This window comes from Pyrgilauda ruficollis, unplaced genomic scaffold, assembly GCF_017590135.1.
Source record: "Pyrgilauda ruficollis isolate IOZ18807 unplaced genomic scaffold, ASM1759013v1 scaffold48, whole genome shotgun sequence".
Classification (NCBI taxonomy): Eukaryota; Metazoa; Chordata; class Aves; order Passeriformes; family Passeridae; genus Pyrgilauda; species Pyrgilauda ruficollis.
The window spans coordinates 8,493,728-8,515,406 of record NW_024526377.1 but is presented as its reverse complement, the minus strand read 5'-3'; the positions used below and the strand labels follow the sequence as shown (position 1 = coordinate 8,515,406).

At 39.7% G+C, this 21,679-nt stretch overlaps 1 protein-coding gene across 5 annotated transcripts in view; it reads left to right on the top strand.

Moving 5' to 3' along the window:
* The window catches only part of TRAPPC9 (trafficking protein particle complex subunit 9), a 441,472-nt gene that overhangs the window by 29,441 nt on the left and 390,352 nt on the right, over positions 1 to 21,679 (top strand). For all 5 annotated transcript variants that reach the window (XM_041479415.1, XM_041479416.1, XM_041479414.1 and 2 more), the window contains 2 exons: positions 13,809 to 13,935; positions 17,491 to 17,636. In XM_041479415.1, coding sequence (XP_041335349.1) covers positions 13,809 to 13,935; positions 17,491 to 17,636 — 273 coding nt within the window. The remainder of the gene's footprint in view (positions 1 to 13,808; positions 13,936 to 17,490; positions 17,637 to 21,679) is intronic.

Below are 21,679 nucleotides of genomic sequence, written 5' to 3'. Positions count from 1 at the left end.
CTTAAAGAAACTTGTGTGTTCTTTGCCTTCAGACATTGTATGTCTGAGTAAACCTTCCAGCTTCATAAGGCCTGGGATAACTGTGACGTTTAGTGCCTTTGAAAAAATCAAACAATATTCTCCTATGTGTTTGAAAAACAGTTGAATATTTTTCTTTCGTTCTCTCCTAAATGCATCCAAAATAGAACTTGCTGTTGAGTTTGGTGTCTTTCATTGAGAAGAAATGCCAGAAGTGTATTTCTGGCCTGTATTTTTTTTTTGGTAACCCAGCTGAGATTGGTATTGTGTGACCATAGAATCGTTAAGGTTGCAAAAAGCCTCCAAGATCATCAAGTCCAACCTGATGTTGTTCAAGAGTCCATTTAGCATAGAAAATTACTTTAAATGTATAGGTCTTCTAAAAATATTGGAATATTAAGGAAAAATAAACCAACAAACCTTCTTCAATGTAGAACTGTAGTAAAGCACAAAAGCAAGAGAATTGAAGGCAGAGGATGAGGTTACAGTATTATTTACTGTGAGCTGTTCCCTTATAAACTGGTAAAAAGGTATCATTAGTGTTCCTCTCTGATGGCTCATGACTGAAATTTCCAGGTTTTGTTAATCAATTGAAGGTTTAATTAGAAAACAGAATTAATGCAGTGGTGTTGGAGTTCAAGAGTGCTCAGATTTTACTATTTTTCTATGCTGCATAGACAGTAACCAATTCCTAAGAGTGGAAGAAAACTCACCCTTGTGAAAAGTCAGTTTTGACTTGAATGTGTTCTTTCCTAAATAAACTTCATATTTTTAAACCTTGTTACTGACTATCTGCTAAATCCTGTTCTTGTAGGAAACTTTAAAGTTTGGGTAGTTTGCAGATAATTTTTAAAATTAGAATAAATAGAAGTGAAAACTCTTAAGCTGAGAGGAAGTTACCAGCTAAACATTTGGCTCTGGAACTTGACCTTCTAACCCTTTTTCTCTCAGGATTAGCTGCCTCTAGACACAGAAAAGGAACATTTTCTCATTTTTAAATTTAATTCTGTTCATTTACTAGTTCAGTTGAAGCTGAGATACTGATTTATTCTCCAATTAGAAGTTCAGCTGCTGAGATTTATTTGTTCCAATGAAATCTAGATCTATTAATTAGAAACTCTTGCTTCTATTAATGGAACACAAATGCATAGTCAAAACTGGTTTGTGTTTAAAACAAAATTTAATGTTTGAATTGAATCACGCATTTTAAAATACAGCTTGTCTATGTTTACTTGAATTTACTTGAATCTCCAACCATGCAGACTGGCAAATCTAAATAAAGAGTATCATCAAGTAAATGGGAGATGTCAGTCACTATTTTAACAATGTGGAAGCTAAAAGTTTGATTTAAAATTAAGCTGTTTAGTTGCATAAATATGTAAAATGCAGTCTACTGCTAAGCAAAAAGAGGTACTAAATTCTGTGTAAAACCTCTAATCTCAAGCTATTATGTTTTAATGGTAACAAGCCCTTAAGAATCACTTTCTTTAAATAAGAATTAAAATGTGCAGTTGCAAAGTTGCTTGGAATTGAACCTATCTTTTGCCTAATGCTTTTTGAAACAAAACTGCTTGTACAGCTCAGTGAATTTCAATTGAGCAATGTCAGATATTTGGAAAAAAATGCCATTATTTTACTGTGGCTCTTCACTGGTAATATTCATATTTCCTTAAAGGGCTGTGACTTGCACTAAGTGCAAATAATTCTGAGTTGGTTCATCTGTTAGGGCCTCTCTAAACACAGAACTCTTTGGAAACAGCTTCTAAGGAAATGTGACTGTCCACTCACCAGGCAGTCCTGTGGTGAACGAGTAGAGTTGGGAATGTTTCTGCATTGCCTCTTGGAAGATTTGAGGTTTGAAAGTGAAAGCTTTGAACTGCTTTCTTTTAGAAAATGAGGCACCTCTTTGAAGACCACTGAAAGACCTTGATGTTGATCAGTTAGGGAAGGGAGCAATGAACTTTGGGAACATCAGGTGAGTTTGGTCCGGGTACTGAGGAACAGCCAATGGATTTTAGGGGAGCAGAGATAAAGGTCACCAGTGATTTTGTGTTACTGGGAGGTGGATGTGAGGTTGCCACTCACAAAATCCTCTCTAAGCAAGTGCCCAACCGGCCAAAAATCTGTGAGGCCTACAAAGTGTTGGAAGCTTTGCTGTCCTGGCTGCTCCACCCCACTGGTGCTGCTGCTCTGGCTCTGCTCCCTGGCTGGGCAGCTCTGGGAGGGACCCCAGGGAACACTCCTTGGTACCCAGGGAGATCTCCCATGGAACTGTGAGCAGTGCTGGAGCCTTGGTAGGGGTAACCCTTTCCTGTGCTTCTCATCATCATTGCTGGCATTCTCCTGCTTTCCTATTTTCTCCTTCTTTCCTCCTCTACAAAGAAATGAAGTTGAGTTATCACTTTGGATCCCAACATTTAACCTCATTTGTGTTTTAATCTTCTTTTTGGGTATGTTCAGAGCCTAATTCCTTCCTGCATTGTGGATCAAGACAAAACTTGTTTCTCTTCAGCTTGAGCAGATCAGAACAGTCCCTCACCCCTGCAAGTTCATGTTCTTTCAGACATTCAGCAGGTTTCCAGGATTTCAGGATTCATGCTGTTTGCTTCTGGTGGCAGGGATCTTGATGTGCTGAGGTGAGGTTTTCTCACCCACCATAGTGTAGGAAGATCTCTGCCAAGATCTTCCTGTCCTATGGTTATTGTTGCTGCACTTGAATTCTTTCCAGGCTCCTGGTGAGGTAATTGCCTTCACATCTGAGCTCTCCACTGCTCTGTCATGTGCTTAATGAATTAAACTACTGACTCTATGATGATTCTGCATGAAACATGCAGAAGTAGTTTTTCATCTGTTGACCAGGGCTTTGGATGTCTTTGTTCTTGAGCTGACAGTAGGTGATGGAGAGAACTTCCCAGAATATCCTGGTGTGTCTATCCTTCCTCTGAGTGGTTGTTTCTTAAATCGTCAGATACTGCTAAAGATGTTTATTCTCAGTCTGTACTGAGATCATTGTAACTAGTGAAGAATTTCTGCCAAAATTTCTGCTGAATGCTGTTTCAGTTCCCATTATCCTGTAGATGAGTTGGGTTGGACTTGTCAGTGTTGGCTGGGCAGCCCACCTTGCTTGCCTTGACAACTTGGACTTGTTGGTAGCTGAGGGACTTCACACCATTAATCTGAGAGCACTTTTGGAACCTTTTCCTTTCAAGCCTGCTGTGCTCAGGTGAGATGTCAGCTGGCAGGGTGAGGTTGTGCCTTCTGCAAAGAAGTGATGAGCTTGATCTAAGAAAGAAACCCCAAACCTTGTTTATCTTCAGAAATTATGGTTAAGCCTGGACTGAGTGTAATTTGGTGATGTCAGACGTGGTGTCTTACAACTCTTAAAATATGTCTTTCCATCTTGCATGTTGAAAGAGGAAATTATGCAGTATTTTAGACATTTTTATTTATAGAACAGATTGCATATGCATTCCCTCAGTGTCATTTAAATTTCAAATTGCTATGTGGAAGTATGGAAAATAAGGAAGAATATTAAACCGGGCTCCTGAAAATTGACAGCTAGGCCACAAGTGAATGTGGAAATGATTTTAACCCTTTGTAGCCCTCCTGCCAAGCAGCAATAAGGACCAGACTTGGTTTCTGAGGATCTTTACTTAAAAATGTAATGTTGTCCAGAATTTCCATCCAAACATGGGAAAATGAAGTGAAGCTGCACAGGCACTTGGTGGATTATACCTCCCCACCAAGATTTAGAGATTGGGCTAAATGAATTTCACTGGAGCAGGGGATAAGAATAACCTGTGAGCCTATATAGAACTTTTGGGCATGGAATAATTTAAAATGGCATATTTTTTTGAGGGACTGCTGGAGCAGCTTGTGACTCTGTTCACCTCACTGCCTCCTGTTCTCTTGTTCAAATCTTGCTGTGACTTTCTGATTTCCCCAAGTTTTCAGAGCTGTAGCCAAAGTTGTTGAGAGTTTCAGCACATTTCAGTTTGAGCTGATTGCTCACCATTTCTCCCCTCTGTTTGCCATTTCTCCTGCCTATTTTCATAATGCTGCTCTTCTTTTTTTTCTCCTGTTTTTCATATTTAGGTTAGAGGAAACAAGATTATAAATATTACAAATAAAGACATAAGCCCAGAAAAGATTTTGAGGTGTAACTTGCTCAACTCATGAAAAATAACTTCACACAGAAGCAGGAAGCCTGCCAGAACTGAAAGATAATTGAGGTATGGAAAGAGACACTCAGGGAGCTGTATCAGAACATTTGGATCAAGGTTTTCTGTTTAGGAAAGAAGATTCCAAGGCTGGTCCTTCCTCTACAGAGAATAAATCTGTGAAATTATTTTGAAATGTAATTAGAGGTGGTTTATGGTGGGGAGTGATCTGAACTGTAAAATGAACAGTAATAAATTTCAGGTACCAGATAAGGTTCAAAGGCACTAAAAGCATTTCAATTTTAAACAGCTGAATTACAGTTGCAGTTAATTTCTTAAAGTGTTTTTATCCTCACTTTAAAATTACAAATGGCAAGTGCATTGCTGTATTTTTTAAGAGTTCAAGAGGGATGGAAGTTCTTCCAACTGATATATCTATGTCACAGTCTTCCTAGTGACCCTGGCCACAGCAGTGATTCTTTTTACAAGATTTATCACTCCCCTTACACATCTATGGCTGTCTCAGTACTGACTAAGTGACCCTGGTCATGGATACTTCTCTTGAAGTGAGGTAAACCAAATTCCATCCTTTGAACCCCTCTGGAGTTCAATAAATTTGGCCTCAGTACTGGGTGCATTGTAAGAAGCTCTAGTAAATAACAGTAGGTGTGTGGATAATTGTGATTTACTAGGAAGAGGTTGAAATCTCTTGGAAGCATGATTTATTTTCAAGGAATGATGGAGCATTTAAATGTGTGTGATTTAGTTGATATAGTATTCCTGAATTAAAAAAAAACAAAACCAAATCAAAAACATTTATGGGTACATTGGTTCATTAATGATTAGAAGAGACAGAAACAATAAGTGAATGAGTTTAGGGTATTGAAGAAAGAGATTCCCAGTCATGTACTCAGCAATAACCAAATCATCCCTGTATTACCAACACTTTTCAGCACAAATCCCAAAACACAGCCCCAGCCCAGCTCCTGTCAAGGAAATTAACTCTACCCCAGCCCAAAGCAGCACTTGTCAAAACAGATGTCAGCTATTAGGAAACTGGCAAAAGTGACAATATCACAATTTGTTATCAAAGCAAGGTTATTTAGAATTTCTAGAGTAGACTTGATTGTGATAATGTTACTTGAGAGCAGAGGATAAGAGATCCTGTGTTGGAATCCTGCTCTTCCAGATTCTGCTGGTGCTGTCACAGGTAATCCCCAAAGCTGTGCAATGCAGGCACAACTGCTTTGCTCTGTAGCTTCTCTTTTGTGCTGCAATGCTTAAAATACTTTAAATTGCATTTAAATTAGGGCAGCATTTCTCCTAGAACATCTGTAGTGTGTAAATTCATTTTTGGAAAGGTAAATGTTACTGATTGCAAGGGCTAAAAAGAATGATGCTTTCATCAGACTGAACAGAGTTTAGTGCAAATTAAAACTGGATGTAAACTTTAGAGTTGGAGTGAGGTTCACTTAACTGACACTGGTGAACTGGTTTTAATGCACTGGGTTGTATTTTAGCTGACAAAGTACCTGCAAGTTGGTATTGCCCAACCAATAAACCTTTCAAAAGGGAGTTACTTTGGTTGGTCTTGCAATATTCAAATTAACTGATTTCAGGATGAAATGGAAATCTACAGTATAATTACCAGGGAATATTTATAGCAGCCTGGGTAGTTCTTAGCCATTACTTTGAAATATTTCACAGCTTCAGCTTAATGCCATATCTTGCCTGTGTACTTACGTATAAATAAGTGTATGTGTGTATATATATGTATAAAAATGTAATTAAACAGACTTGTCACCTTGTGTGTTTGATGCATAGCAGTGGCACAGTGTGGTCTAAGAATGAATATATTAAAAAAGCCTGAATGCAAATGCTTTCTGATGGGTTGGAATAAAAGACCTGGGAGATTTTATTTGAAGCAGAAGGAGACTCCTTAGAAGCCAGTTAAGTCTTATTCATCATGGTACTGTGACTTCTGCTGCTTTTCATCTGCTTCTGTGTTTTCATCAGTTCTGTGCTAACAAACTTTAGCACTGTTGTGTTCCTGCTACACTTCTTCCTGCTTTTTTTAACCCCCCACTTTTAGAATGTCTCCCTGGAATTTGTGTTTTATAGAGACAAGCCAGCTCATTTAATAACTTTGCTCAAACTGCTTTATTAAGAGGGTGTAGTTTATTTACCTGAAGTAAATGTCTTTTAGACTTTGATTTTTTTTTTTTTTGGAAGTTTGAATGAAATGGAGTAAACTAGCAACAGGAATAAAAGGTTTAAAATCATTTGCATAGCACTAAATATCAAACACAACAAATTTTTAAGTCATATGTTATATGACAAAAATAATGCACTGTGAATCAAATATTTAGCATTACAGACCAGCCTGAAAGTTTCACACATGATTTGTCTTTGCTTAGCCTTGTGTATCAGTGAGGTACAGACAAAAACTCCAGCCAACGCCATAGCCAAATTCTTAGGCTATGATCAGCAGATCAATAGTTACAGTAAAATAGGTGAAAATTTCCTATTAATTTTTTAAGGTCACTCATGAACAAAATGAAGTCTTTGAGCTTTAGCCCAAAATTGCTGTCTTCATGTAGGTACCTCTGATCTTGAAGAAGTGTGATTTCCCTCAGTTATTGAGGGAAAAGATACAGGTGTGTAAATGGAGGCACATTGCAAGGTTTTTATTCCAGGAAAAAAAAATTCCTTTGGGGAAGAGCTGCTTCATTTGGACAGATGAAGACATGAAGAATTTGTGCTGTATTATTAAGTGCTAATTTTTTTTGTACCAAAGGAGGCTATTTTAGGAGGTGCTATATTACTAAAATTCAAATATATTTTATATGACATTTAACAGACTCAATACTGCTCTCTCGCCCTAAATTCAAATTAAAGCACTGTCAAGGCTGCTGTTGAAATTGGCAGTTTATATGGAAAAAGAAATATCCATGTTTAAAAATGGATTATCCATGTACCTTAGTGAACTCCCCATATGATGTCCATTGAGAGTGATTGGATGTGCCAAGGGAAGATGAGTGGGGTAGGAGTGACACTGAAGAGATGTTTTTACAGAGGGATGGGAAAACTCAACTGTACATTAGGAGAGAGAGCTGACATGTCTTCATTTTAAGTTTTCAGACAGTTTCCCAGTTTTTTCAGCAATTAAACCATCCTATTCTGAAGCAAGTTTAGATCACTAGTGGAGACATTGAAATTTTGAATCCTGATAAACCTTTCTGGCCAAATCCATGTGATGTTGTATAACAGTATATTGGGGAAAATGTTCTGCAGAAATCAGTGTGGTGTTCTTTCCATCCTCTGCCTCTGCTTCTTCCATATAAAATCCAGAATGAGATGTGTTTAACAGCTACACCATTGTATCTGGGAATGTTTACAAAACCTGCATTGCCCATAAGCAGCTTTACAGCAGTCCTGAGTTCATTTATTGTTATAAAAGTTATCTATGTCTAATTTACTTCACTTTTTGTAAAGGTAGGAGTATTGATTTCAGTGGTTTATGTACTGATTTTGTGTGTACAAAATGTATTTTCTTGGTATTGAAAGTATGTAGACATCTGAAGTTCCGAGATATGGAGGAGAGCCAGACACTGAAATTTTAATGGTGTCTTTATGAACTGTCTTCAGCTATGCTGACTTTTTAAAGTCAGGTTTTAAATAGAAATATTTTGGTGCAAACTGGCTGGGACTTCATGTGTATACATTTTATACAATTATTAAAACCCTTGTAATGGAAGACTGTGATGTGTTTAGTAGTCTCTTCCTATTCTTTGTCTCTGTGGCAGTCTTTTTAGAAGTGGAAAACATTCTGCTTCTAAAAGACAGCTATATTTATTTGTGTCTAAAATATTATTTTCTTCCCCTTTCCTACAAAGTTAGTAGTAAATTGAGAACTTATTTTTCAGAGATGAGCTATTACAGAGCAAATAACTGAGTCCTTTGTGTGGGTGGAGTCAGTCTCTGATATGGTTCATGATGCTCTGTTCATGAAAGCAGGTCTAACTCTCATAGCATAGATTAATTATTTTCTTCTAGTTTCTGCTCTTTTCTTTGTCAAACAGTGAATTTTATTAGTTTCTGCTGTGTTTATTTAGACATCTATGTTGCTTGATTTCTTAAAGAAATGGGATTCATGCTCTCTGGTGACTGCCAGTGCCTTTCTCCCTAAGGACAGCTTTGGAGTCTGTGGGGAACACAGACATTCATTGCAGTAGTGGGATGAACACTCAGGGTTCCTGTGTTGCTGTCAAAGCCGCTTGTTCAAGTATGAGACTCTGAGCAGTTTGAAGTTGTGTTTACCTGCTGCATGTATTTTTCAGAAAAAATATTATTGGTGCTGTTTGTTACTGTAGAAAGTGCCATCACCCAGTCCCTGTCAGAGTTAACGGGGTGGAGAAGCAGAGGGTGCTGCCTGCAGGGAGAGGAGCTCTGCTGTGCTGAGTTCCAGCCCTGGTTTTGCAGGCGTGGATTGATCCTGCAGGTCCTGCCCAGGTGCTTTGCTCACACCTCTGGCCTGGCTGGGCCTGGGGAAGGGGGATGCCCTGAATACACAAATGTGGTGATCCCTGCCCAAAGCAGAGCCCAGGCACTGCCTGAAAGGCGGAGGAGCTTTGCACACCCCCTGCAATCTGTGATTAACTGCAGAGTAAAAGGTGTGTGGTGGTTGCTGTCTGTGAATAATCAATTCCTACTGCAGCTTTTGTGAGGGTCTTAATGTATTTTGTGGCCTCTCAGCATTTTCTCTCTGGTTGTGAGATGATCCCGAGGTGTGTTGAAAGTCTGTTCTCCCCAACCCAGCCGTCGAAGAACTGATCAGGAGTCTTTGGCTCGCGTTCTCAAGGTTGTTTATTATTTTTTATCTAAAGCATTTTCTCTCTGGCCCGCTGAGATCTGTTTGGCTGGTCAGTCTGAGGCACACTGCCCACCCACAGGGCTGGTGTTTTCTTTTATGCTACAAAATACATATTCGATATTTACAGTCATTTTCCAATACTTATCACCTATGTTGGACAGTGACTTTCTACTCTACACCAATCCCAAAGTGCCACCTTCACCAAGAAGGTGGAGGCTAGGAAGAAGAAGGAAGAAGGACAGGACAATGCCCAGATTCCTCCACCTTGTCCCTAGACCCCCATAGTAAAGTTCTTCAAAATTCCACCTTTCACCCTGTGACAACTACTGTTATGCTATCTAAACTTTTGTGACTTGTAATTCTTCATATTAGGTTGGTAATTTGCTCCATGGGTCGAACTCAAAGCCACAGGGGTCTTTGGCTTCCTGCCAGGAACCCCTGCCAGGGCTTTGAGTGATCCAGGGCATCCAGAGGGATGTCCTGGGTTCCGACAGTGCCTTTTTGAAATTCTTTAGTTTAAAGAGTACACTGCATTTTCATGGCAGAGTGAGACTGAAGATTCCCCTGGAAGCAGACGTGGACTTTCTTCTCTAGGGCTCACCAAGCAATTCTCATTTTGTGTGGGTGTGTGAAGGAAATATCACAGTCTGAGTTGGAAGCAACCTTAAAGTTATCATCTCTGCTGTGGGCAGGGACCCCTTCCACGATCCCAGGTTCCTCCAAGTCCCATTCAACCTGGTCTTGAACACTTCCAGGGATGGGGCGGCCACAGCTTCTCTGGGCAACCTGTGCCAGAGCCTTATCAGCCTCAGAAATTTTTTTTTTCCTAATATCTCATCTAAACCTGCCCTCTGTCAGTCTGAATCCATTTCCCCTTATCCTCTGACGACATGCTCTTGTAAAAAGTCTCTCTCCATCTTTCTTGTACATTACCTTCAGGCACTGGAAGGCCATATCTATGTTTATGGGTGCAAAAACTGCTTTTTCTCTTGTTTTTTTTTTCCTGTCATCAGATTGACTTTTCTGTCTTGTTATATATTACTGTTAACTCATTAAGAAGATGTTTGAGTCTGTCCTGAGAACCTTGGGCCAGGACTGCTGCAGGAACTCTCCTCAGACTTCTCCTTTGTGTCCATTATTTGATGTCTTCAAGGGAGAAGGAGAAAGCTCAGCCAGCACAAAGCACCATGGGCAATGAGGGTTTTTATTGAAATGTTTATTCTGGGCCTATCACTGAGGTAAAATTGGAGTCAGAAGGTGTTGAGCTATTTGTTTTCTATATTTCAGTGAGCTCCATAAGGAAATGAAGTTGTTCCAGTGGGATTGGTGGGTCAGACAGGAAATGTTCCCTTTCTTTGTTCCACCTGGCTGTTTGTTCTGATTGTTCTGCAGGGGACACTGTGACTTGATCAACGCAACATCAACCAATTGTTGCCAAAGAATAAATGTTGTGTTTTTATTCTTTGCCTTAGTGTTCAGTGGGTAGTGATTGAACCTGAGTACAGCTATTTTAAATTTCTTCAAATATTCAAGAGCACAGTTACAGCAATTGTGTTCTTATTTTCTGTGTTATCTGCCAAGACATGAACTACTGCTTGTGTTACACTGTTAAATCACAGTTACTGAAGTGCTTAAAAATGTTAGTCTATAAATGACCTTCTGTCCTGTCCTGGTCTGATTTTTCAATGGCTCCATTATTGTGAAATAGTGCTCCACAGGACTGTGAAATGAGCAGAAAGTCTTGTCTTTTTCACATTTAGTAGCTTTCAATCACTAATGGTTTCTGACTGTGCATCTGAAACTCTCAGATTTTTATGTTCTAATATTAGAAGAAGGTTTGAAGCAGCTTGGACACCAAACCAATGCTTGTTATGTTGAGGTTAAATAGTTGAGCAATGAAATTCTAAGAGTATGGGTGGACTTGCAACATTTTTGGTTGTCAGAACCAATTTGGTATGAAATGGGGAAAATACAGTGGGGTTGTACTGAACAAACTGAGCAGAATGTGCTCACATGCCAGTGCTGCCAGAGGCTTTGCTCAGCTTTATTTGGTTACAGCCATTCTGTGATCCTGGTCTTTCAGTGAGTTTGGAGAGAAAGTGAAGGGAAAAAAATTGTGAACGTAGTTAATCCAGATGAGAAAATAAGCTGTCACTCCTCACTCAATAAATGAGTCTCTAATACCTACACAAAAGTATCCAGCAGTGCTCCCAGCTGCAGGACAGGCTTTTAAAGCTGTTGAGGTGAATTCAGGGGTCACAGGATCAAGTGGTGATTGCCTTCCTGCTGACCTGTACGAGCATGAAGGCACCAGGTGGGTAAAGACCTCCAAGAGCAGCTGGTTTTTGTCTCTTCTTTTCAAAAAGGTAAGTGCTGGTGATAACAGTCACAGAAATCTCCTAACCATGGGTCAGGAGGGAGGTTGAGGAGTTCAGTGGCTCCTCCCAGGAGGTTCTGTCAGAACAGGATGTCAGGCAGCCAGAAGCTGTGAGAATTCAGAGCTGCAATGGCTGGAGCAGGTTTTTGGCAACCATTAAACCACAGAGGTCAGGGAGCTGAGGTGCTCCTCGAGGGAGAAGGTTCCAGTGTTTGCTTTCAGAAGTGGCTCTTGGGCAGGATTAGGCAGCTCTTTTGCATTGTGAATGCTTCCCATTTTGTCCTGCTGATGTGGATTCCTTCAGCATCTTGGCTGAGATGTGGTGCTAAGGAAAAGGAACTGAGCTGCTGGCCTGGCAGCAGCATGTTTAAAGCTGTGTTTCACACCACATCAACATAGAAAAATAGTTTGGTTTGGCTTTTTTCTCACGGAAAGTGTGGGGAGCTGCTACCAGGAAATAACCACGTAACTCAAAAATCTGTAAACAAATTCTTGCAAATGGCAGCCTGCTTTCTTTGAGAACAATAACTGACAGTGTTTCACACTAGGGAATGAAAGGCAGTGCTCTGGGATGGCAGACCTTTGGTTTCAGGCACAATTAAGCAGATGCTGTAGCATTACCTTCACCATTCCTGGTAGCTGTGAAGATTTCCATCTCGGTGGATTCTGCTTGCACTATGTGCCCTTGCTCATAATATGGCAAATGACCTGAAATTTTGATGGTAATTCTCAGCCTTGAACCACTACAACTCCTGGCTCTGCTGTGCTGCTCTGAGTCTATGTGGATGTCTAATTAATGTGGTTTTGGGAGCATTCCCTACAGGCAATTAAAATGTGGGGAATGGCTCAAGAGACTGTTCAGTGAAACACAGACACGAGCAAGGCAATTTGTCAGTTATGTGCCATTAATTCCATAGTGAAGGGATTACAATCAATGTTGATTTGCTTTGAAGGAGTGTGTACTCCTTGTGGCTGTAGAATTCACAGACTGAGCTGGATTGGTGTGGGCAGCACAAGCATTGCTGGATGTTTGTGCTTTTCAAGGCCCAAGATGGTGTTTCGGGCAGGTTTTGGTATTTTTGGCACAGTTTACAGGATATGTTTCTTTCACATTTTTCTCACTCCTCCCTCTCACAGCTGCTATGCAGCATTTTTTACCCTTTCTTAGATATGAGCTCTGGGCAGCAGCAGGTTTCTTTTGGGGTTGTCTGAATGGGCTCTGTCATGGAGATACCCTGGTGCCTTCCCCAAAGGCCACTCCTTGCTACCAAAACCTTGCTGCATAACCCAGTACCATAACCTCAGGTTTTCCTGGTAGTACTCCTACTGATACGAATTGTTATCACCCTCCCCTTTCCTATTTAGTTTTATCATTGAGTATTTTGATATTTTAAGTGTTTTCTAGATACAGTTTCAATATTGAATAATTATTTATGTAGGTAGCACATACATAGAACAGCCTGGTCCAGTGGAAGGTGTCTCTGCCCATGGCAGGGGGGTTGGATTTTAAGGTTCCTTCCAACAGTCTATGAATATTCACTTTAAAACAATATAGGATTTTCAGCTGCCTCATTCTCCCCTCTAAACAAACACTGCCAGGCTTTTCTCTGTTTGCAGACTTCCATTTCATCAGAGAAACAGGGAATCACAGAATCATAGAAAGGTTTGGGTTGGAAGGCACCATAAAGATTAAATACAATTTTGCGTTGAGGTTTTATATTTCCAAATTGACTTTTTTTTTTTTTTCCTGGATACACGACTTTATGTATTGTTGAAAATAATTACTGGATAAAACTAATATGCAATCATTGTACATTCTTGAAGATAACCCAAATAATGCATATTTGTTTGAATGTTCTTCTATTTTTAAGCAAAACCAAAGAAAATCTTTCTTTCCTGTTGTTATGATTTAGTAGCATAACACAGTACAATTATGTTGAGGATTAGATAATTTTCACACAAGTTAACATCAAAAGTAATTTCTTTCTCTTCATTGCCTTTGATATTATTTAATCTAATGTTTCAGAGCAGTCCTTGTTCCCATGCAATGCTATTATTAATAACCTTAATATGTGTGAGGCTGATTGTTTTGTTTGGATATATAGATTTAATAGGTGGAATTGCAAAAAAATTGTATTTTGACAATAAAAAACCCTAACAAAAAGTAGGTATAGACTGGCACTTGAAAAATTCTGAGAAATCTAGAAAACTTTAGCTTAAGGTCACTTAATTATATTTGAACCATCTGTCAAGTTTGAACTTAACTCCAAGTACTGAATGCAGAAATTGTTGGCATGCCAGTTGAGTTATTTTGTAAAAAACAAGACTATAGTCTCAATTAAATGTGAGTTTGAAATTATTTTTCAATTTTATTTTCTAGAAAAGAAAGATGTCACACAGAGCTTGGAAAGCTACACAGCAAAATGCCCTGGGACAATGGAAGTCATCACTCTTCCAGATGGTTTGAAGCTACCTCCTGTTCCTTTCACCAAATTGCCTATTGTGAAGTAAGACCAAAACACAATCTTTAACTTTTTCACAGTACCTGTCAAATTTTAAAGGATACTGAAAGGATGCAGTCATCTCACTTTATGCATGTGGATCACAAGAACATGGAAAAATGTCAAAATGTCAAATTGTTTTGAGAAGCTCTTGATCAAAAATAGAGCCTTTGACCAGAAAATACTTTGTGACCTTTAGTTTCAGAAAGAGAGGAGTTTTGTTTTTTGAAGAACTGTCCTTCAACAGTTTCTTATTCAATTGAAGGAAGCTATTTTGCTGCAGCTGAGATTTTAGTTGAATACTTGATCTTTTCAATACTGAATGTCCACGAGTTGGATGCAGTCTCCATCCACAGAGCCTGGAACTCACCTGGAAATGGTGCTTTTTGTACCTCTCCCTTTCCAGATGCTGCATTTTCATGCTGGCACCTTCACTGGCCTGTTCTAAATCTCAGTTCCATTCAGGCACATCATGCAGTCAGGCCAGTGAATAATACCTTGTTCAGGTTGAAGCCTGGCATGAGACATTAGAGTGAGTTAGAGAAAGTAGCCAGTGGGTGTCAATAATAGAAGACTGAAAGAAAATATTTTCTTTTTGAAGGAAAGATATTTCTATTCAGAAGAAGTACCCTGAATAGTGAAGAAAATGGGGCAAATGCTGATTGAATCCTCCTTCATGGGAGTCATGGACTTAGTCATAGCACCATAGAACCATGGTATAGTTAAAACTAGAGAAGACCTTTGAGGTGATCAAGTCCAGCCATCAACCCAGCACTACCACCTTGTTCACCATTCAACCCTGTCCTCTGCCACATCCACACATTTTTTCAACCCTTTCAGGGATGGTGATTCCACCACCTCCCTGGGCAGCCCCTTCCAAAACCTGACAACTCTTTCCATGAAGAAAATTCTTCTAAGATCAAATTTAAGCCTCCCCTGGTGCAATATGAGGCTGTTTCCTCTTATCCTGTTGCTTGTTACCTGGGAGAAGAGACTGGAAGAAGAGGCCAGTCAGAACTCTGGCAAGAGATTCCCAAGACTTCAGTGGGAAAGACTTAATGTCAATTAAAATGTTTTGTATGCTCAGAGAAGGGGACAAACATATCCACTTACATAATCTGCTTGTCTTGACCTGGCTGTGCTTGCAATATTGGGAATAGCTCCTTCTGTTTTGTCATGGGGGGAGGAACCCAGCATCAACTTTATTTAACATTTAAGTGAGGAACCCAGCATCAACTTTATTTAAACATCATTCTTTATTTAAGAACTACTGCTCCTCTCCTCCTCCTCCTTCTTGTCTGTTAAAATTTCTATAAAAGCCATCATAATAAAAATTAGTGCTCCAATAAAATGTTAGTTGAATTTAGTTATAAAGGCTCTGGTTACATCTGCCCAGCAGATCTGATGCTGTAGAGCTGCCCAGCCCATTGGGAACCAGCTGTGCTGCTGGACTGCAGAGCTCTCTGAGCTAAATCATGCTAATTTTTTGTGACATCAATTATAAATGTGTGGAAATGTCATTTTGATGAATGTTAAATAACCTCAGCTTGTGATTCAATCCATGTTAGAGCTCTCTAGAAACACACATTTACTGATGGGGATGACTTCTATTCACTGTTGGCATTTCATGGTCTACAAGTTTTAATCCATTTAATGTGGGGTGCTTGTTTTGGATGCAGATTTCTTAATCAAAACGCTGTCAGATATGGAAATGCCACAGTGAAATAGGAACACAGTGGCAATGTTACCTTTTCTCCCCAGTACTTTAAAAACAATAGAAGAGATTTGGCAAGGCAAAATCTTTATATTCCATTACTCATGTTCAATATAAAATCATCATCTGGTATTTTCTCAGATAAAAAATGCACTATTCCCATTTTTATAATTTACCTATGGTACAGGTAATTGTCTCACTGATAGATTTTAAAGCAGAAAATTTTCTTTCATTTTACCACTGCTGCTTTTAGTAGTCCTTACATATTTTTGTTACTACATCAAATCGACTCAGTGCCATTTTTCCCCTTCCCTCTGTTTACTTAGTATAGTGGGATTTCTTAAAATAAAATTTTTCCTTTCCCATCTAAGCAAGTTTGTTTTTAATTAACATTTTCCAAATACAGGATTTTGATCTTCTGGGTAGCTAGTGAAATCAGTTAGTAATTCTTAATTGTCACTCATTTGCATTCAGCGGTGTCAGGCCAGGGGACATGACTGGAGCTTTTCACTCCAAGGAAATAAAAATCTGTCCTCTTCTGTGTCTGATCTGTGAGGGTACAACTCTCTGATATGTTTTTGAGGAACATTCCTTCCACTGTCATCCATTCAGGTAAACCAGGTTTTCCACCAGTATTTATATAATAACCATGAAGGAGCCAGAGCACTTTCCTCTGTACAGCAAATAAAATTCATTTTTATTACCTCTATATCAAATTCAGTGTTTGTTTCCTCAAATGAGTATAATTCACATTTTTGTTTTAAGTTGCATTCTAATTTGTAAAAACTCTATCAGAAGAGGTTTTAAAATGTGAAATATCAGGGGTCTCTTACAGTTTCCTTCTTATTCCTCAGGTTCATTGTCTGTGATTTTACATATGATTTTGATGCTGACACTAAGTGTCACCAATATGTAACACATGGATGGGATTTATTTTTTGTTCAACCTACTTTTAGTGTTATTTAGTAATTTCTTATCAGGTGTTTTGTTTCACAGAGAGAACTCTGCCGGTGTAGTGTTACTCTTAGAGCTTCATTATTTTTCAGCAGAAACACATTATCTTGGCTTCTTGTGTGTGTCTCCTTTCTATTAGTGTGATACTGACATATCTGTTCTTTACTGTGCTGAGTTCCTGACTTGAAGTAATTAGGTGTCCTACAGGTTTATAGAATGCTGCTGATTTTACTGAATATCCACCAATTTATTGCTTGTTCTTCTGCCTAAAATTTAGTCTTTACTTTCCCCTGAGCATTGGAAGAGCATTGATTTCCCTGCATGGCATGGTAGGGAATTGGGTCTAGCAGGGATGCAATCAAATAAATCATTTGTTTTCCATTTGTAATTGCTTTCTGGTTGTTTAACAAACCCACTCAAAGTTCTGGGACATTTCCTTCTTTCCAGCAGCTACTCTGCATTTTCACTGTATTAAAATCAGCTTTATTCACTGTGGAGAAGTTTCTTTATTTTTGTTGCCCAGTGAAATCTTGTCTGGATTTTAGTTTGGGTTTAAGTTAAATATTTGGCTGCTTTCTGCACTGGAGTTGTGGTTCAGTCTGCACTCAAAAATTAATAGCTGGATTTCAAATCAATGTTCTGGCTAGTTTTGGTTTTGTTGGTTTCTAAGGAAGATTTTTTTTTCCTTTGTTATTGTTTTCTGAGAGCTTTCTGATAATGCAGTTTCCTTGGGTTGGTGTTATTTCCTTTATTGTAAATGTTTGCTTCAGGTGTTCCAATTCAGGTATCTTATTCTCAGACTGGTGTTTCATATTTATCAGTCCTTTTTTAACACAGTCACCTGTTACAAAATAGAATGAATGAAATAATTAGAAATTATTTTTACTCAACAGATCTGTGAAGCTCTTGAACCTCCCAACCAGTCTCCGACCTCACAAAATGAAAAGTTTACTTGGTCAGAATGTGTCAACCAAAAGCCCCTTCATATATTCTCCAATTATTGCACACAGTCGTGGGGAAGAACGAAATAAGAAAATAGGTAAGAGTAATTTACAGTATTTTCTGTTATTTTGTTAAATTAGAGAATCTTTTGGGGTGAAGGAAAGCAAACCTGAACATTGCTGTCTTTTATTTGAGATAACCAGTCTTTTAGCCTCAAGTTCTGAAGGAACAAATATTTTTTTTTCTGAGGCACAGTTTCATATTCAAAAGAGGACTAAAGTCTCATAGATGGTAATACTGATTTTTCAGAAGAGATAAACTAGTTTTATTTCCTTCTCAAAGAAAAGAGAATTCAGGCAAAACTTAGTTCTGACACGCTCTGCTTGGCAGCCACCAGAGTTTCAGTGTCCTGAGGAAAATGCACTGTTGTGGTTTTTCCTTTTCCTATTCTGATTTAACATAAACTCAGAGTGATGAACTGTCTGATAGGTCCCTTTTACTCAAGGACTGGTCCGCCAAGAAAAAGTTTTTAAACCCTGTTAGAAATATCAGTAATTTTCTTTTTATAAAGATTATAAAGCCTTTCAGTGCGGTAATTGTGCCATTGGAAAAAGATTAGAAATTTGTTTAAATCCTGGATTAAGTTACAAATATTGGTAGTTCTTTATGTGGCTTTTGTGCCTATCACGTGCATGATAACTTTTACCAGAGGCATCACTGTCAGCACAAAAAAGATTTGTGTGACTGTGGAACAGAGCTGATTGTAAAAACTTCAGAAATTTGCAGGATGTTTTATCTTGGTTCCTTGTTTATCTGGACTGTGCCTGCCTGCAGGGCCAGTTCTCCAAGAATCTCTGTGGTTTCCTCTTTCCAACAAAAACGGGCTGTGGCCCTGCTGAGGACCTCGTTATGAGGAAGGTGAAATCCCTCACCCTGAGAAGAGCATGCACATTTTCCGGTTGGGTTTGTGGTGATGTGTATTCTCACACATCAGGAACAGTTGGGATGTGCAGAGCAGGGATGATGGTCTGGCAGTTTGGATGCACTTGGCTCATTGTGACTTTGCTGCAGCACTACTTGGATTTCAAAAGAGAAAGGATAAGAAATTTAAAAAAAAATTAAGAATTAGTTAAAGGATAAATTGAAAAAATGTGCAAGTAGGGGAACATCTTAAAGTGCTCTCTTGATTTCTCTTAATAATTTGTTGAAAATTTAATTACTATTAAATTTTCAACATTTAATGTCGTAGCTATACCATGTCATGTTTTTTTTAAATTTAAATAAAACCTTATTCCCAGTGTTGTCACATAATTGTATAAAGCAGCATTCTCATTCCTTGATGGATACAAAAGGAACCTGCATTTTTGAACTGGTTAGGATTTGTTTCGGTGCTTTGTGTACCATAGGAGATTTACATTTTACAGTGAACATTCTTCTTTTAGGTTTTTATTTAGCCTAAGGAGATGTCTGATTGCTTCTGATCCTGTACAGCATTTGTCTTTTGAAGTACATAAACATTGCAATCACTGCTAAAAGCCTCTAATGTTTCAAAGTTTAGCAAACAAAAGAAAATACAAAATAAAAGCAGATACTTCATTTGAAAGAAGCTGAGAAATTTATTAACTTCAAAATTAATGAGAGTATTTTAATTGCATGTATTTAACATTAACTAAAAACAACAATAACAAATGAACTGTTTTTCTTACATGGAGATAGTACTCCATATTTTGGTTAAATTATTGTTTTACAGCAAAGGAAATCAAGCACGGCTGACAAACCAAAGGGAAACAAAACCCTTTTAGAAAGTCTTGAAATGTTTTCAGCTTTCAACTTGATAAGCTTTTCTGATTGGAAACAATAACAGGGATAATTATATTGTAGTTAAATTGCTTTAATAGCATGCTAGTCATAAAAAATAAACCTCCTGATTTTTGACATGAACTGTTTTGTTGGTTCTGAGTGCTGATAGTCTAAAGCAGCAAGAATATATAATATAGTTCTGTTAGTAAATCCAGCAGCTCTGTCATACCTGTATTAGCTGATACAAATATAGCTCATTTTACCTTTCCTTTCAAAACATTTTCCCCCAGGGAACAATTCTGTAGCACTGCCCTGGCACACAGGGGATTTCAATCTCATCTCAAAAAACCCCATTGAGTCAGGCTCCACCATGTCCCTGGGGAGGTTGTTCCACTGGATTACTGTTCTTACTGAAACAAAAAAAAAATTACTAAGAAAATAAAACCTGTTTCAGTACAACTGGTGTCTGTTACCCTTGGTCTTCTTACTGTGGCTCCTTGTGAGGAAAGAGCTTCTGTCCTCTTCATGCAGCCCTGGAAGTTCTGGAATACTGTGAGGTATCGCCCCTGAGCCTTCTGTTCACCCCAGAGAGATCTCACTCTTTACTCCTTCCTCCTCAGGGGGCTTCTGCAGTCCTGGACCACCTTTGTAGTGCTCCTTGGGATCCTCCCCAGTCTGTGTCCCTCCCAGCTGTGGTCCCCACAGCTGGACACAGCTGAGCCTGACAAACCTGGGGTGGGGTAGAGTGATCACCTCCCTCTCTCTGCAGTGGAGAAGCAGATGGATTCAGAGCCCAGAGCAGGTGGAATCAGAGCCCAAAGCAGATGGACTCAGAACCCAAAGCAGGTGGATTCAGAACCCAGAGCAGGTGGACTCCTCAGAGCCCAGAGCAGGTGGACTCAGAGCCCAGAGCAGGTGGATTCAGAACCCAAAGCAGGTGGATTCAGAACCCAGAGCAGGTGGACTCAGAGCCCACTCAGAGCCTGAGGGGAGGGACTGTCAGTCAGGGGTCTGTTACAGGGGAAGGATGGAACCAGGTTATTGCACATACCAGGAGGAAGGTTCCTCCTCCTGTGACAAGTAGGACTGGCACCTTCTATAACAGGGGTGAGGCCTGGAATAAGAAAGGCAAACAACTGATGAGGTGGCTGAGGGTCCTTCTGGGGCAGAGGGACCTCCTAAAGCAGCACCACCTGGACCCTGCATCACAACCTCCTCTGCTGGCAGGAGAAGAAGGGTGGTCCTCATAGCAGACTCCCTCCCTTCTAAGGGGAGCAGAGGGCCCCATGTGCAGACCTGCCCACTCAGGGGAGGTCTGCTGTCTCCCAGGGGCTCAGGTAAGGGACATCACTGGAGAATTTCAGTCTAGAAAGACCCTCTGATTCCTGTCTGCTATTGGTTGTTCAGACTGGCAGCAACAAAACAATAAAGAGAAGTCTGAGGCAAATCAAAAGAGACTTCAAGGCCCTGGGACAATTGGTGGAGGGATCAGGAGCACAGAGAGTGATTTCCTTGATCCTTCCAGAAGGCAGGGAATAGCATTGGTAGGAACAGGCAGCTCCATTGATTCGTGGCTTCGAGGTTGGTGTCAATGGAAAAAATGTGGGTTTTTGACCATGGGATGATCTGTCAAAACCTGGCCTGCTGATGACACCTGATGGGATGAGCCTTTCTCAGATGGAAAAGGAGTTCTAGCACAGGAGCAATGGGGCTTGCTGACAGATCTTTGAACTAGCTTGGAAGGGGGAAAGGGAGAAAAGCAGGCTCCCCAGTGGTGAGCAATGGGATTTTGTGCCAAACCTTGAGGATCCTGATGGGATCCCTCAATCTGCTTCATCAAGTGTTGGCCACAAGGTACCACACCTGAAATGTTTCTACCCTGATGCCCACAGCATGAGGAACAAACACCAGCTGGAAGCTTTGGCCCAGTCCCAGAGGTTTGACATCATTGGCATAAATGAAACGTGGTGGGATGAGTCCTGGGCCTGGTGAGAGAGCCCTGTTGGGTGGCTGTGCTTTCAGAACAGACATTCCTCAGTGTGGTGGTTGTTAGAATGTGGAGATTCAGGACTGCAGTGCTGCTGTGCTGCTGCAGGTGCCTCTGTTGCTGTAGTAAACCACAATGGTTAACTCTGTACCTGTGCAGAGCAGTCACTGGCTGTTTTGGGGGCTGCAGAATGCACAAAACATCGTGGACACTAATAAGCAATTAAACATGAAATATTGAGAACATCTCATACCACTGTGAATGTGAATGTTTTGTTTTAATCAACAGTTTTGCTTTTCAGGTTTCACAGTAATATCGCCCATTAACATCTGTGGATGTATGTGTTTAATTTC